This window comes from Centrocercus urophasianus, unplaced genomic scaffold (genome assembly GCF_019232065.1).
Source record: "Centrocercus urophasianus isolate 14NV4802_14NV808 unplaced genomic scaffold, USGS_Curo_1.0 seq_11, whole genome shotgun sequence".
Lineage (NCBI taxonomy): Eukaryota > Metazoa > Chordata > Aves > Galliformes > Phasianidae > Centrocercus > Centrocercus urophasianus.
Window position 1 is genome coordinate 10,570,368 of NW_024884253.1, and position 16,486 is coordinate 10,586,853.

Here is a 16,486-nt window from a genome sequence, read left to right on the forward strand (position 1 = left end):
ACTTGGCAGGGAGTGTGTTTAGTAGATTGGGGTTATGCACCTTGCTGGAAATAATACTCTCTGTTGTCATAGCAAGACGTAGTCTGCCCTAAAGACATGCATCCATCAAAGTATGGTAATTCTATTTACTAAAAATGAAAAGCATGGTAATTCTATGTCATAAATTTTTTGCACAAAACTGCCTAGAAGACTTTCACAGGAAAAGTATAGATCTGATTCTAGCTGAAAAAGGTTGGTGTACAGACAGTCCACATGAGCTAAGCTATACATTTGCCAGCCAGAGATAACGCTGGCGCTCTTCAGCATTATACTTAAATGTAATAGTACTGCACCACAGCATGCTGTCAGCTTTTTAGAACTTGTAAACTACATACGGCTTCTGGGATAAACACACTCTCTGAAGAGCTTCATCGCTCCCAGGCTAACGTCGCTGTTGAAAGGTGAAGCGTCTGAGAAATCATTCTCAAAAGACCTGTAAATTTGAAGTCTTCTGCTTGTTTTAACCGGGCCATCTGCGTGTAGAGATATATACTGTTGCTTGGGAGTTTAATATGCCTAAGGGATATTATTTGTTCCCCAGAACCTCATAGGTGAAAGAGGAGATCGGTGGAAAGCATGTCTTGTAGTATAGGAACAGGTTGCCCAGAAAGCACTGGAACAGGTTGCTCAGCAAGGCTGTGGATCCCCCCATCCTGGAAGGATTCAAGGCCAGGTTGGATGGGGCTTTGAGCAACCTGGTCCAGAGGGTCCCTGCCTGTAGCAGGGGGTTGGAACTAGATGATCTTTGAGGTCCTTTTCAACCCAGGCCATTCTACATTCTATGATTCTATGATTTTACAGCACTTGCAGCATAAGCTAGTAATAACATAAAAGCAATAATTCACATTAACATGCTTATGGCTATGGCTATGGATTCTTACTCTTAACTGTAAGAGTCCAAAGCAAATCACTGTGTAGATTTCATGGAGCTTAAGACCAGAGATCTAGGCCTTGTTTTCTTCCAATATATCTGGTTTATATCAGTCACCTCTGTGCTGACGTTTAAAAAGCCAAACAGAAACACACAACTTTGTGAACAATACCTGCCTGGCTAGAAAGACAGCTGTTTGGCTTTAATTACAGTTGCTCCAGTTTTTCATTCTCAATAAATTGACACCTAGCATTCCAAAAATTGTTTGACAATAGGTTATTGATCCATATAGTACTATGAAAAACATAGTAAACAAATAAGAGAGGCAAAGACCACATGTACTAGAACATATATCAGAAACTATGCCCCTGTATATAATTTGCCTCTCTTTCATTGTGCTGTTTGACTTGTGTACTGATGACAAGTGATCAAGAAAAGTATGCTCATGTATATACAGTGTCTAATGAAAATGTAATTTCTAAACTGCTCAGTTTATTATCATTTTCATTAAACTAGAAAATGCTTAGCTATTTGTGTAGCTATGAGAAAGGACTAACTTTCAAAGATACAACTTAGGACTGGAAGACTAGAGACATCAGAAAATCAGAGAATTAGAGAATGGCTTGGATTGGAAGGGATCTCAAAGATCATTAAGTTCCAAACCCCTTGCTACGGACAGTGTTGCCAACTGCTGGATCAAGCACTACATCAGAGATCTCACTTTTAAAGAGCAGAATTTCCTCATAGAGTTTTATTAAATTCATTAAACCATCCCATGCATTTGAGGACTGCAAAGCCTGCCTACATCATGACATTTGATGAAATAAGACCAACATCAAACCAAGAATCCTTGGATCTTCTTTTGTTCTGTTTAAATATTGGAGTTAAATGAACAACTCTGCACTATATTGCAAGGTATTGAAGTTTTTTTTGAAGGATCTAACAACCTATAGTAGAGTTGAGACTACTTCTATATTACATAGTGAAAATCCATTAATTTCAGGGGAATTCAGTTGGTAGAACTCAGAGAGAACTTTGCTTTATGGCTAATTTTTTTTTAAATGACAAGATGTTATATCACAAGAACCAAGTGAGCCTTCTAGCATAACAACTTTCATTTTGAGTGCTCAATTTTCATACTCCACTCTTTCAACTGAATCAACCACAAATCAGTTATGGAATGCAATATGTCACAAGAAGGATTCTGGGTTTGGATGAAGAAAATGAGTTGATGATTAGTTATTCATTTCCCTGCTCAGACAGAGTGTAATCAGATACAGGAAGGAACCACTGGCACAACAGTTCTGGAAGTGCTTTGGAACCTGGCAGATGTTTATATGTTCCTTTTCCCTGAAAATTTCTTCAATGTTCATATTGCTGATACCTGCCATGTGAGATGCTTGGGAAAGCTGTCACAGTAAAGAATAATATGAGGACTATAGGGTCTTTGCTTATGATTCTTCTCTGCTCTCTGGAGATGAACTAGAGGTATATTCAGATACGTCCCCTGTGCAGTACTGCTTTTCATGTCCCGAAAGATAGCAAAACAAAATACAGTACTCTCTGTGTTCACAAATAAATGGATTTCAACAAAAAAGAGGGAAAATTATTGCCAGGGCAATAGGCTACCTCTAGGTACCCATAATAATGAGGATATGGTCTCAGTGGTATCATATCACAGGCTTTCATGAAGAACACAATTAGTCCATCATGCTTAAAAGCCTGTTTTATCCTGGGAATATCTGTTAAAGTATCACAGAGCTCCACATCTTTCCCATTTCCGATTTGAGATTCAACTGTCATAGGTTCATAGCAGAGAAAAGATTTATGCAATCAGTGGCTCTGCAAATACTCTGGGGCCTGAAATCCCAGGCACGTTACACCACACTTGTGTATTTGCTGGGCCAGCCCCAGAGTTATTCTGACTTATTGGGAAAACAGTGTAACATTTCTCCCACTATGTACGAGAATCAGGAAACTTAGTTTCCCTTATCCAATTATTGTTGTTCACTGCTTTCTTCTTCTAAGTGAGAGAGCAATACTGAGAGTGTTTTCAAGCTGTTAAATCAGTGCCACACATTTCTCCAAAGAGCCGGTCATTGCAATGGTGGTGATAGTTTAATATTTGTTTCTCTAGTTGGTGTACAATTTAGGGCAGGACAACTGAGAGGCAAATGATGCACAGAGCACAGGAGGAGTTGATCACTGTACATGGGCAGTGTCCCCTGTTTCCTGGCATGACAGAGGGAGTGATAAAGACTGCTTATGAACTATTCCAGCTGCTTTTCCCCTAATTCCCATGGTGTAAAATCCAATGGTCCAGGAAGTCTAGTTTACCTCTAAGAGCTCAAATGCAGCAAGAATGTCTCCTCCAGAAAGACTCCCACAGTACACTGGGTGGTAAGAGAGCTTAGGTGGTTCATACTTGTGGTCAGCAAGTCTCACCACTGGCGCAGCCACTGTAGACCCAATATATTCTGCTTTACCCTAGAAAAAGGAAATACAGGTGTCAAAGACACATGAAATGAAAATGATATAGACATTAATGTTCGTAAAAATAATGCTTTTCTCTTGAAGTAAACAGCAATGAAAATTCAAGGCAGCTATGACAATGGGGGTATGGGTGGTGCTGAGTAGTCAATAGCTCTTCAAGGCATCCAAGGTTTCTCAGCTACATTTAGCCAGTGAGACTGTGCCAGAGTTGCCAGAAATAAACTCACATTTCCACAGACACAGTTACAATATTTACAGATGTGTGCAAGGACAGTAGATAAGAAGATTCTTCTTATTGCTCTAAGCCAGTTTTTGGAAGCAGTCCTCACTTAGGAAAAATGAAGTCATAGCTTTGCAAGGGCATAAAGTTGAGTCTCAGGGCTGTTTTCACATGTTAAACTGCAAACTATTGTAGCACTGAGCTCCATTCACAAGGTTAACCACGTTATTTGACAATTTGCCTTTTAATGTCTTTACAGTGGCGCAGCTTTGCCTTTACACTGACAGAAAGATGGAACAGTCTGGGTTTCTTCCTAAGAAGAAGTTCAGGTTTACCACTGCATCGTCATCATACAGCTCAATGACGATCTCTGGAGGGAACTGAGCGATTTCCTCCCCATCCCCATGAAGCACAATGCCATTGAAGAGCAGCATCTGGTTCCAAGTAGGGGACAATGTCTGAGAAATGATCTAATGAAAAAGAAGAACTGTTCAGTAACCTATACATTACATCAAAACTGAGAACAGCTTTCACTTCTGCAGGGTGCACCTTTTTCAACCTTGTTTTGCTTCAATGTAATGACATGTAACACTTTAATCACAGATAATAATAATTTTTAATTTGTAGTAATTTGACTTACAGGGATGCTTATAGCATTTCATCACTTGAAATGTTTTAACTGGCTTAGAGGGAAATGTATTTAACAAAGACAATATTTAAAGAGGGAAAAAAATGCCAACCACAGAACTATTCATATCCTGCTATCGCTCTTTTAGATGGAAAAAAGGCTCTTGACTTCATTTTATTGATCCTTGGCTGAAAGTCTTCTAAATACATGCAAGTTAATTTATTGGCTACAATATTTTATTCAAGCAGTGAATAAATAACGATTCTGTGCCTGTAAACTACTGCTTCCCTTGGCCAACTTCTACTTTCCTGAACTCGTTGCATATAAACACTAACCTCACTGACTTCACTCATAAGCTTCTATTAGAAGTTAGAATTACATTACAGGAAAAAATCAATTTATATCCTTGACGCAAGAGGAGCACAAACAGGTGCTTAAAGCACAGAAAGCTTTTTACTTCCCTCTCCCTTAAGCATGTGCTGCAGCACTTTCTTCCGAAGAGAAGGTGTCAGAGAACTTTAGGTCAGTCATCTTGGTTCAGGAAATGAGCATTGGTTATCTTCTAGGCCAGGGTCTTCCCATCTAGCACAGGGTCAGCAAACTCAAAAGACCACAGAGGAAATAGATGCCCTTTTATACTTGTGCTACTCCGCTTGCCTTTTGGTGATCAGCCTGCACTCTTGCATTCAGTAGAAGTATTTATGGCACCTGCTAATTACTTCTTGTCAGTCTTCTGAGGAATTTTTGGGGGGAAGAATTCAAACGAGAAGAAGATTTTAAACATTTCTATCCCAGAGATACCATATTTGCTGAGGTAAATTCTGGTTGTGTCACAGGTTTCAGAACTCCAGGCCCTACTTTAAGACAGCTGTAGAGGGCTTAGGACTTCTGAAAGTCACTCCTTACGTTCTAGGACATTTTCAAGCTTGTACTTCAACTCTTCTAGCTGAAGCTGTGAAGAAGTTCCCACTTCTCTATAGATGCTTCTTCAGATGTCCATGGGCAACCACTTGCACCCCAAAATGCCTGAGGAATAAGTGGGATCACTTCCTATGGGCACATCTTTGCAGCATTTAAGCCACACATGGCTACAGAAGTCATACAAAGGTCTTCTTCACTGTTTGATTAATTATTACACTAAATCTGTAAGGAAAGATATTTTTTCATACTCATATCAAGCAATGACAAAGGCTCAAAGTGAAAATATACAGAAAAAGATGTTTGCTTGCTGCAAAGGCCCAGTAACTCCAGACAATCTGATGTCTGAAGGAGCTAAAATAAACAAGCATTACTGCACCTCATGTTTGAGCAGTGACTACACCTATGCTTTTGCTTTGCTTAAAGTGAACTCTCAGAAACTGTCTTTTAATGGCAGACATCTAACTTTTCTTGCTAGGCATCTCTTTGCAAAACCAAGATTTTTCCTTTTTGTGCCTTAACTGAACAAAAAATAACCATCCAACTAAAGAGTTTTCATTTACTACAGAGGACTTTGCAACTCACCTTTGTGGTTTGGCAGTGTGACATGAAAGTAACTTTTGCAAAAGGATCAGAAAGTCCGGTGCTGTCAGCCGCGATGAGCCCCCTCGCCTGATACATGTGGGCTCTCAGCTGGAAGAGGTGCACGGCTGCATCATTGCAAAAAGAAACCAGAAACATCAGCATCATGAAAATGAGGCAGCACATAGGGGAAGATCCAGCACTTGCCATGCAACTATTTCAGCCAGCACCCTCAGAAATGCAGTCCACGTAGAAGAGGGTGGGAAAAGGCACATCCTTCTGAAAAAGATCCTTGTCTACAACTCCCTGAAAGGAGGTTGTAGAGAGGTGGGGATCTGTCTTTCCTCCTATGTAACCGTGGTTGCATGAGAGGTAATGGTTTCAAGTCGTCCCAGGGGAGGTTCAGGCTGGATATTTGAAAAAAACTATTCTCAGAAAGAGTAGTGAGACATTGGAACAGACTTCCCAGGAAGGTGGTGGAGTCACCATCCCTGGAGGTGTTCAGGAAATGTGAAGATGTGGCACTGAGGGACATGGATCAGTGGGCATGGTAGGGATGGACTAGATGATCTTAAAGGTCTTTTTCAACTTTTATAATTCTACGATTCTATTAACTAAGGGATGCTTCCTCACTGCAAGGAAACAGACTGGTAGTACAGGGAATAGAAAGTGTTAGGAAACAGGTCCTTTCTTTCCCTGACACTTGCAAATTGGAAGTGGTAGAACCAAGGAGCAGCAATAAAACAAGTTTTTTTTTTAACCAAAAGTTGTTGAGCTGTGATTAATTCAGAGCAGTTGCTTTAAATAGAGATCTTCCATCCCTCTGAATCAGAGCTTTTGGGGACCACCTGTTTCTTTACAAGACCTCTTTCACTATTATTATGGAGAATAAAAAGTGTCTCACTTTTATACCGCAGGCAGGCAGAGGAGGGCACCATGCTGTGCCCTGAGCTGGCACTGGATGGTATTTCAATCTCGTATCCTACAGGTAAATTATCCATGATGTTTTGGGTGTAGCTGGTAGGTCCAAGCCATAGGTAGATGTCCACTTTTGCCTGCACTGTCCAGCCCAATGGGCGCTTGCCAGGTAGCTTAAAAATAAAAATTAAAACTAAAAATTAAAAAAATGGCATTTCTTCACTATGAATGGCCCTAACACCCATTTAGCACAAGTAATTTCTGTGATTCCTAGGGAAGAAACAAGTAGTTGGTTGAAACTTTGTAAAAGACGCACTGGTTACTACCGCGTTTGTGCAGAATAGCTATAAGCACACTAGTGCTAGTTGATAACCTACTTTTCCCAGATTTCAGCCCACTTCACATTACATGCAGTTTTGCTGGCCTCCAGTAGATATTCCCATGTCTTCATAAAGATATTATCTCACTGGGCAAATCAGAACACATATTCCAGCATAAAACATTACTAGTCTTGACAAGCAAGGACTATTTCCTTACCTTACACACTACATCTAGCTCTGCTCAGTATTTATTATTATCTATTCCTAAGGTCGTTCTTGATATTGTAGGAGCTGCAAGACGAATTATAGCACTTCATTTTTTGTTTGCTTGTTTATGTAGCAAATAGTATTGTGTTTAACAAATTCCTGTGACAACTATCAGGAGCTTAGATATTTCTATCCAGCTGCTTTTTAGCTATGCTTTATAGGTGTGTTCCCAGCTGCCCCAGATGGAGAAAAAAGAAAAAAAAAAGCACAAAAAAATAATTTTACTGCATTCCTATTGCCTTCTGTGTTCAGACTTCTCCTTCTGGCCATAGTAACAATTCCACTGCATAATATTCCACTGTTGGACATTATTAGGCACACAGCTTTTGTAGATGTATAATATCCACTCTGACTTCCCTTCAAGATGAGTAATTCCAGAATAACTATATATATATATTGATATATATATATATTGCACAAAGTTAGTCATGTTTTCAATAGCAACTGCTCTTTTAGCTCAGAATACCTAGTTCCCTTCTACTAAGTTGCATGCCTGCTGGGCTCTCACCATTCTCTTCCTAACTTCCATGCACTGCATTGTGATGTCTTTGCCAGCCAAGAAGTGTCTATTTATGCATATAGCTACACATAAACAGTGCTATAAAATCAATCTGGCAAGTAGTAATGGTGAATTACTCTGACACCAAAAGCTTGGAAATAATGCAGTGCTTAAAGAAGGGCAAGCATAAACGTAAGTAAATATTAACAGAAGACATATATAAACATGTATACATTTTTAGTATATTACAAAAATAAACAAGTGAAATACAGGGTCCCTGGGTGAAACCTGAATACCTCAGAAAAAGAAATAAGAAACCTGAATACCTCAGAAAATTCTCCTCAGCCATTAGCTATGATCAAAGGATACCCCAGACTTACTTTTAGGAAATGGGTTTTGATCTTCCCACAGTCCTTGCCTTTCTGATCTTTCTCCGGGGAATAAAGTATGGATTTTGCAGGGATTCTTGCATATGCAACTCTCTTGTTGTTGCTGAGCATCCAGATGAACACATCAGGCACTGTATTCTGTGGCTGTTACACAACATGGAATAGTGAACTAAATTGGACTTCTGTCTGTGAGCCACCACTATTATTTTTTGTCAAAATACTCTACCCAGTGCAGATCCCCTACCTCTCTTGTGTATACCCTGAATAAACAAGGCTGTCACTTCATGCTTTGCAAGCTGTATTTTCACTCATAAGCAGACCTAAAAGTAGAGAGCTTTGCAGGGTGTTTAAGGAGCACCCACTCTGCAGATCATTCCAGAGGAAACTAAAACTGCAGGAAGCCACTAACCCATAAACTGTTTAAGCTGAAAGTGCCTCCCGTGGGAATGTCATCAACTTCATCTTACAAGACAAAAAAAGAGGTCCAAAGCCAAACACAAGCCCTGTTAGGGTAGTATGGTTAGGTTGCGGTTGGACTTGATGATCTTTAAAGTCTTTACCAAGCTGAGAAATTCCATGACTCTATGATTCTATGAGCTCTGGAATATCCATAGTCCTGTTTGGCTTACTAGCATTGACAGCATGCAGAAAGAATGCTCGACTGGCTGGATTTGGCCTGCCCAAATGCAGCTGTCCTTCTATTATTCTAAGGCTTATTAGTATGTCTAAACAGTATCTGCACAGTCAAGTATAATATAGAGACCATTGAGTTCAAATCACTATGGCATACAAGTGGAGACATGAACTTGGATCAGAAAGCAGGCTGTCTCTACCAGGAAAGGGCACAAATGGGATGGCCTTTTTTTAAAACTATCAAATCTGTGTACCGAATCTTCTCAATACCACTTAACTCAGTGTTTCCTACTCCAGCTTATTAACAGCTCCGTGAATTGCAAAACAGAATTAAGGTCAATCATCCAAAGGAGGACTCTTTGGTCAGATGAGGATTTGTTAATAACATTGGATTATGAAAATTAAATTTCAAATTTATCTCAGTTTCTGTATGGATTACCTCATCAACCAAGAATCGTATTTTATCTATAAAGATCTGAGTTGCACGTATCATTTCATCCAATGACATCTTTTTCTGTTGCTGAACAATTCCTTTGGCATCACTGGACATTGCTTCCTGCAATCAGGAATGACAACATGTGTTTTTATTCATAAAGTATTTTGAACAGGACACAGACGACAAAAACAGTCTTAGATGCAATTTAGAAAGAAAAGATAGACACAAAGATAGAGCTTATTTTATGTATGTACTTTGCCAAAAGATGGCTCTAAGTCCATCTTCATAGGCAATAGATTCAATCTGGAAAAACACATAGGTGATTCTTGTGCTCGGCTTAGCCTAGTCCAGATGTTCACTTATACTAATGTCCCTCTAGCACCCAAGGGAGGGTAAATGTAAAGGAAAATTTTAAATGTAGAAATGACCAAAACAACACATGTAGAACAACGGAAAGGACACACAAGAACACGCCGAAGCTGATGTCTGTCTGTAGATGTCCAAGTATAACAAATGCCAGGCTCTACTAGTGTTGAAGCTCAGCCCCACCACAATAATTAAAAATCCAACAGCAATGTTGATTAGTATTATTCTACCGAACTCAGCATCATCCCATTTAAAGAGTAAAGAAAAGTCAGTTCATTATTATGATGTCTTATTTGTATTTAAAAACATGCCCTGAATTATTTCAGGCTGTCTTACAACAAAGCACAGTGGGAACAAGCTTTGTTAAAAAAAAATGTTCTAAGACTATATATTCATGTTAATTATAAAGCACTCTGTGGTTGAAATCAAATAGAAATTAATATTCGTAGAAACCATGAGCTTCCAGTTAACATCATTGCATCCGTGCTTGTAGTAGAAACACTCGTACCAGCTCTTGCCTGAACAGCATGAGTCTTTTTTTGTCCAAAGTAGTGTAGTTCAACCCTTTGGGCTTCTTTTCAACAACGCTCATGAAGGCCCTAGGACACAACAATGACAGTTGTTTGGTTTGAGTTGGGTTGTTGTTTGTTGTTTTTTTTTTTACATAGATGTTAATGAAATGCTCCCTGCCAGCTGCAATGCATGATTCAGAAGACGGAGACACTGAAATTCTGTCTAAAATAAATAACAAGTGCCTACAGGATTCAAAGAATAGAGTCTCCAGGCTCTTCACCAGACCTCAAAGAATTAATAAGTTAAGGTTCATATCTATTTTGAGTCAAGTCATACTGTCTGACACAGAACCCACTGGAGGATTTATCCCAACATGTGAAATCCTTTGTTTTTATCTTAACTTTGCCCATTTTCGCAGAAAATCTATCACACACTGCAGTAAGTTTTGTTTATTCCCACATGTTTTATCACGTCCACAAGGCCAAAATAATATGTATATGACTGGAGTAGTCTCCTGTAAATACTGAGTATTGACTGTAGCAATAAAATATTTTCTTTGTGTAAACAGAAACTACAGTTTGGGAAGCCCTTTGCCAAACAAATATATATGTCCCAGCAAGTTTATTGTACTATTTTTGCTATTATTATCATCAGTCTCCTTGTCTAGTCTTGAATTTGTGGCCAACATATAAGGCCACAACATATAAGGCCAATTTTATATATTCCTTTAGTAAATGTACTTACCTGCTCTGATTGATGAAATCACTTAGGGTCATCCTCATTTTCTCCTCAGCTTCAATCTCTGAAATCTTGATCAAATCCTTTACCTGCAGTAATGATTCCTCCTAAGAAAAACACATGAAAATGTTGTTATGCAAAGTAGGGTTCTTTGTCATTCTGCTGTTCTTGTGACATCATTATTCACTGTACCACTAGCAAGAATGAGAGAGGTGAGTTTGTAAAGTGATAAAACAGGACCTTTGATGTACAAAAAGCTTGGTGCACAGCATGGCTTGCTTTGACCTTTCCCCAGCCCCTACAACATGCTTCTACTGCTGGAAGCTGATCTGCTTCCACCCTTTGAATGTTGGTGGGAAACTATCCTCTATTTAGGAGGAAAATCCATAGTTCTCCTTTGCTATGTTTGCAGCCTTGCTGCTTAAATTTAGCAAGATGCTGGAGTTAACTTCTCAAAATTTATTGGGCACAATTCTACTCTCACATCCACTGCCACTGAGAATTGCAGTCAGTCCTCACTGGCTAAGATAAATGGCTGAATGGCAAGAAACACAGCTGGGGTAAATTGCAGAGGCCTGTTCTGGGGGAAGTGACATCTCACTGTCATGCTCTGCTGAACATCTAAGCCTGGGAATTTGGTTGCTACTTACCAGGTGATCTGCCATATTTTCAAGAGTGTTAGAAGAGTACAGACGAAAGGTCTGGTCACCCCAGTAACTCCTGACACAGATGCAGGGCTTCCTCTCATCATATGGCAAGTACTGATAGTTCCTGTAGAAGTGAAGTACAGGGTGGAACATAAAAGTGAGAAAGGAGTTCAGGGCGAGGCGATGGAATGAGAAGCTATTTGGTTTCCTCTCATGAGCTATGCAGTAAATAGGTAGGAAGAACAAACAGAAGTACCACTTACTCACAAGATCACATGCTACCTGTGAGATCCCTGAAAAGAAAAACTTGAAGTTAATGGCTCTAACTTCAGTACTTTCCAGAGTGAGAGAAAAGTCAGGCAAAGAGGCATGCAGAAGTCTGAAAAACTTGGATAACGGTGGGAAGACACAGTTTCATTGCTACATTTGTGGGTGCAACGTACAGCAAAACCAAGGGCAAAAATAAAAACTGTGCAGTGCCTGGCAGGAAAGGCATGGCAGGGATTCAACACCATTTTCATTTCATGGGACAGTTTCTTCAGAATGAATAGCTATTGAATATTGACATATCTTGGCAAATCCTCAGTAAAGGTGATACCTAGCTCATAACTCAGTGATAGAGCTCCCTCTTTTCCCACTTCCAATCTTAGGGCCAAGTTGTGGTATTGGCTTTTTTTGTAGAGCTACATTCTTTTGGTGCATACTTAAAAGAGTGTCTTGTACTAAAAGATGAGCAAGCTACCAGCACAAATAGGGTCTCTGCAAACTAGCACATGCCCTGCACAGTGCCTGGTGTTTTGATTAGAGTTGTGGTAGCCACAATGCGAAAGCTACGTACCTGATGAGCACATTGTCCTCACTTTATATAATGTTATAGTGCTATGAAACATCACATTTAGCCATACTGGACATTACACCGGAGGCCTCATCACTTTAGCAATTAACAATAGGACAGCAAAGAGCTTTTTAATGGAAATAAAACTCTGTAAACTGGTTTATGTTCTTTTGGGACTGGCTTCAATCCAGTGCCACCAATACATTCTCTGCAGTTAGAAAAGGCTGTAACAAAGAGTTATTTTCAAGTGCGTATTCATCTTGTGGCCCTGAAGAATTTTTCCACTGAATTTAATTCTCCACATAATAAAGAACAAATTCTCCAGAGCCCTCTGCTCTTCACCGTGTTCAGCAACTGGCAGAAAATAAATGGTTGCATTTTCCATTTCCTCTCCTTTGGGAGAGGCTGTGGTACCCAGAAAGGAGATTGTACTTGGTAGGAAGACTTGACTTCTTCCATCCATATGAGTACAACCAAATTTTTAGAAAATTCTGACCACCTGTGCTTGAAATCCAGAACCCCAGACTCTCAGTTGCCCAAACTTAGGCATGCTCCTGTAGGCCCAGAATGGTCTGGGTCTCCCACATTTACTTCTGTGGGTGCCTCAGATACCATTTCAGAAAGAACTGCACCCATGAGTTTAAGCATTAAACCTAACCACAGGAACCAAATCACCTGTCGCTCCCGATAACCCTATCCATAAACTCTACATTCTACATAACCCTAGCAGTTTTGTGTATGAGCTTTTTGTTCAAAAAATGTGAAGATGACCTCTACAATTTTACTGTCCTATGGGATATTGAATAGAAACAAAATTTCAACTATCTCTCAATGTCAGAACTTCTCGACCAGAAATTCTCAGAGCTCACGGGTCCTTTCATGGAATTTATTAAGAAAATTATATGTGCATGAAATCACTCATATGGAAATTAAAACTCTCTTGTCTATTACCTGTTCAATGAGAATTTGAGGGAACTGATTTTTCAGTGTACCCATCTCACACGTTTTAATAGAAGTGTAGAAAAATCCTGGCAATTTTGTGATGTCTACATTATAAGTGTTATTGTTCTTCATGCTTAGAGAGTGGTTTGTTCTCCAAAGCACACATTTGCTATCATTTTTTCGCTCATTTATGATTATTGTTCATTTATTGTTCATTTATGATTCTAAGACACAGAATTTATTTAAAATATTGGATATCCCATTAAATACTGATTAATGCTAAAAACATTCAATGATGAGACCAGTAAAATTCCAGCAAAAGGTGACAGACATAAAGTCAGTATTTAGTATCTGTTTGGCTGGCCAAACTGCTTTAGATAGAACAGAAGGGGAAGAAAGTGCTGCATTTTATATAAATTTGAGAAACAGAGACTTTTAATGAGAGAAACTTGGTTAATGTTGCCTAAAGAAAATAGCATATTTGAAGAATTATTCATTCTTTTTCAACAATTCTTTAAATTCTTGTTAAGGGAAAACTGAAAGTCCCAAAGTCTTTCATGGAGGATAAATAACCTGGCATGTAGAAAAATCTGCAGTCTTTTTAACAAGGAGAGGCAAATATCTTTACATCAAAAAATTGTTTGCACTTTTAATTTATTCATTAGCTACAGAAACAAAAATTCTGCTACGATATTTTCCTATATTTTCTTATTTGTTTTGTTCCACTACATCTTATTTAATTTGTCTGAACTTCCAATCAAAGGAAAGGATTAAAGCACTTCTCAACTCTAGGGAAGCCCAGAAACCAAACAGATCCAGGTTCAAATTTCCCACCTGGTCCTTTTATCTGTAAACTTGTCAGTGCATGGCTTTCTACACATTGAGATACCATCTAGTCTTGGCATACACCAGTCTCATGGATTGTTCTACCTACCAAAGTAACAAAGAAAATAATACTTTTTATTGGCATCCTTGGAATGAATTAAACATTTTCATTTCTGTTCATAAACAAGAAGAATTCTGCATATATTTACCCATTGCTCCATCCTTCTTCGATATCTTTTTTTTTTCTTTTTAAGGGGACCATTCCATTCTTCTTTTGTTACTACCTGCTATTTTAATCTACATTTATCACTATTAGCTCTCAAAAGTGTTTTGGGAAACTATTTCTGTCTTGACCACATGTCAGTATTTCCGATGTGTTATTCTACTGCTGGAGATGGCACGATAGGTGCTTCTTGTGATCATGATATGCATCCTAAACCAGAGACAGCACTGAAGGAGATGCATTCTTTCTTATGGCTTTCTGAAGTATAATTGGCATAACACAGCTCTTTTAAAAATCACCAGAAGTTGAAGAACCCATGAAGCCAAGATCAGAAAATACTGAAAAATTGGATACAGACCACTGCAGTGAAGCCTGGCAAATTTATTATCATGAAAGATGTAATCAAAGATGCACAGAGATCTTCTTTGAAAGCCTTAATTCCACAGAATCATTTTAATGCTGTTATAGTTTATTAATTAGTCCCACAGGATTATAAAAGAGGAACAAAGTTTGTGTACGATGAGGCCTTAAAACACAGATCCTCACCTGTTCCCACCTGTGATTAGTGGCCTCTCAGGGTGTGTGGTGGATGCCAGAGGTACTCCATGCTTATGGCACATTTCATCGTCCTTATCATGTAGTAGGCTTTCTTCCATTTCTTCATCACGTGCCTTCTTTTTCCCTCCAGCTCCTGCTGACACTGCATCAGTAACTTTGCCAAAGTTACCTAGAGACACAGGATTACAAGTGAGGAGATGACTAACAAGGAGATGGTAAACCTGAATGAGGTTTAAAAAAGAGGAAGAATATTCATATTAGTGAAACTTCTTTGTCCTTCCACTCTTATCATTATCTGCTCCTGACATACCAAAGCATAGAAAGGTCCTGACTGATTATGTTCATCCCAATGTCTGTTCAGATTCCAGAACCATGCTTCCATTACCAACCCTACCCAATAGGTATCTAGAATACCAAGGCCCATCACTGAGAGATCCTCTGCCTCCTAACGCCTAACCCACAGGAACACCGCAGGAGGATGACAATTTTCTTTCGGAATTCTTTTACTAAAGAAACTCAGAACAAAATCAATACTGTCACTAATATTTCTAGACCCAGGACCCCGAGTATATTTGTCTTAAATAGTAACTGTATGTCTCTTTTGCAACATGTGGATGATAATTACAGAGCCTGATCTCAGAAGCGTTATAGCTCATTTTCAGCTAAGCAATTTTTGTTAAGTAAGGGTTGCAAAGGGACCTTTAGTAAGAACAACACCTTGAGGCCAAAGCCTCATGCTTGACACTAGAATACTCTGCCAGTAACACAATCATCTTCTCCGATAAGATTTTTCCTTAAAAGGCAGTTATCAGCACTGGGAAAGTTGTGTATCCATGGAAGTGGTAATTACAGCTTAAAGAAAGGCACAACAGATTCACTAAAGGAGAGGGATGTGCTGAGTCACCCCACACAGCATCCCTGTCTGGATTCTGGATTCAGCCCTTCATGTAACTAAAGATCATTTGCCAAATTTGGATCCAAATTTCAACTGCACATGTATCTGGCAGATGTTCATATCCTGAGATCAGAGCCAGACTCATCTTTAGCAGTAATTCAAACAAGAATACAAAAATCAGTATCATTTCTCAACCAATTATACAAAATGAGTTTCTTGTTATTCCTAGCACTGCTTCCTGCTAAGTTTCAGCATGAATCAATATCACTCGTTGATTGCTCTATTAGTGAGAGCAATCTCTCCCTGCACAATTATCCTTACTGCTGAGCACACCAAAGTACACAGGCACAAAGATGGCAAGTGTCAGGGTGCTACTTTGCAATAAGACTCTAAGTATGGAATGAGCATGGCACTACCCATGTGCTGCCCTGATAATCAGGGTTTAATTCCAACTTGTAAGCCTTGTTCTGAGGGTGATACTTGAGACACAGCACTCTGTAGCACATAGTGTCCACATGCAGGTGAGAAATCCTCTCTTCTTTAGAGAAGACTTAACACACTTACCAACAGAAACCTCAAAGGTTATTGGCTTGTCTCCAATCTTCCTATCAATCATTGTGGCTTCAAAAAATGTCCCGAAGAGGAGGAACTCTTCAGATTTTTCTCCATAGATCTGTTGGAGAAGAAGGAGGCAGAAAAAGAAAGATATTTATTTTACTTTCTACTCTTCT

The 16,486-nt window shown here is 39.1% G+C and overlaps 1 protein-coding gene across 5 annotated transcripts in view; it reads right to left on the reverse strand.

Moving 5' to 3' along the window:
* Positions 1-16,486, reverse strand: part of FER1L6 (fer-1 like family member 6) — an 83,378-nt gene that overhangs the window by 27,275 nt on the left and 39,617 nt on the right. For 4 of the 5 annotated variants that reach the window (XM_042835291.1, XM_042835299.1, XM_042835281.1 and 1 more), the window contains exons 12-22: positions 16,320-16,428; positions 14,849-15,029; positions 11,481-11,601; positions 10,837-10,937; positions 10,088-10,178; positions 9,217-9,333; positions 8,136-8,288; positions 6,656-6,842; positions 5,755-5,879; positions 3,959-4,093; positions 3,248-3,397 (exon numbers count right to left, since the gene is read on the reverse strand). In XM_042835291.1, the coding sequence (XP_042691225.1) occupies positions 3,248-3,397; positions 3,959-4,093; positions 5,755-5,879; positions 6,656-6,842; positions 8,136-8,288; positions 9,217-9,333; positions 10,088-10,178; positions 10,837-10,937; positions 11,481-11,601; positions 14,849-15,029; positions 16,320-16,428 (1,470 nt within the window). The remainder of the gene's footprint in view (positions 1-3,247; positions 3,398-3,958; positions 4,094-5,754; positions 5,880-6,655; positions 6,843-8,135; positions 8,289-9,216; positions 9,334-10,087; positions 10,179-10,836; positions 10,938-11,480; positions 11,602-14,848; positions 15,030-16,319; positions 16,429-16,486) is intronic. The other variant, XM_042835307.1, reaches the window with a different exon arrangement.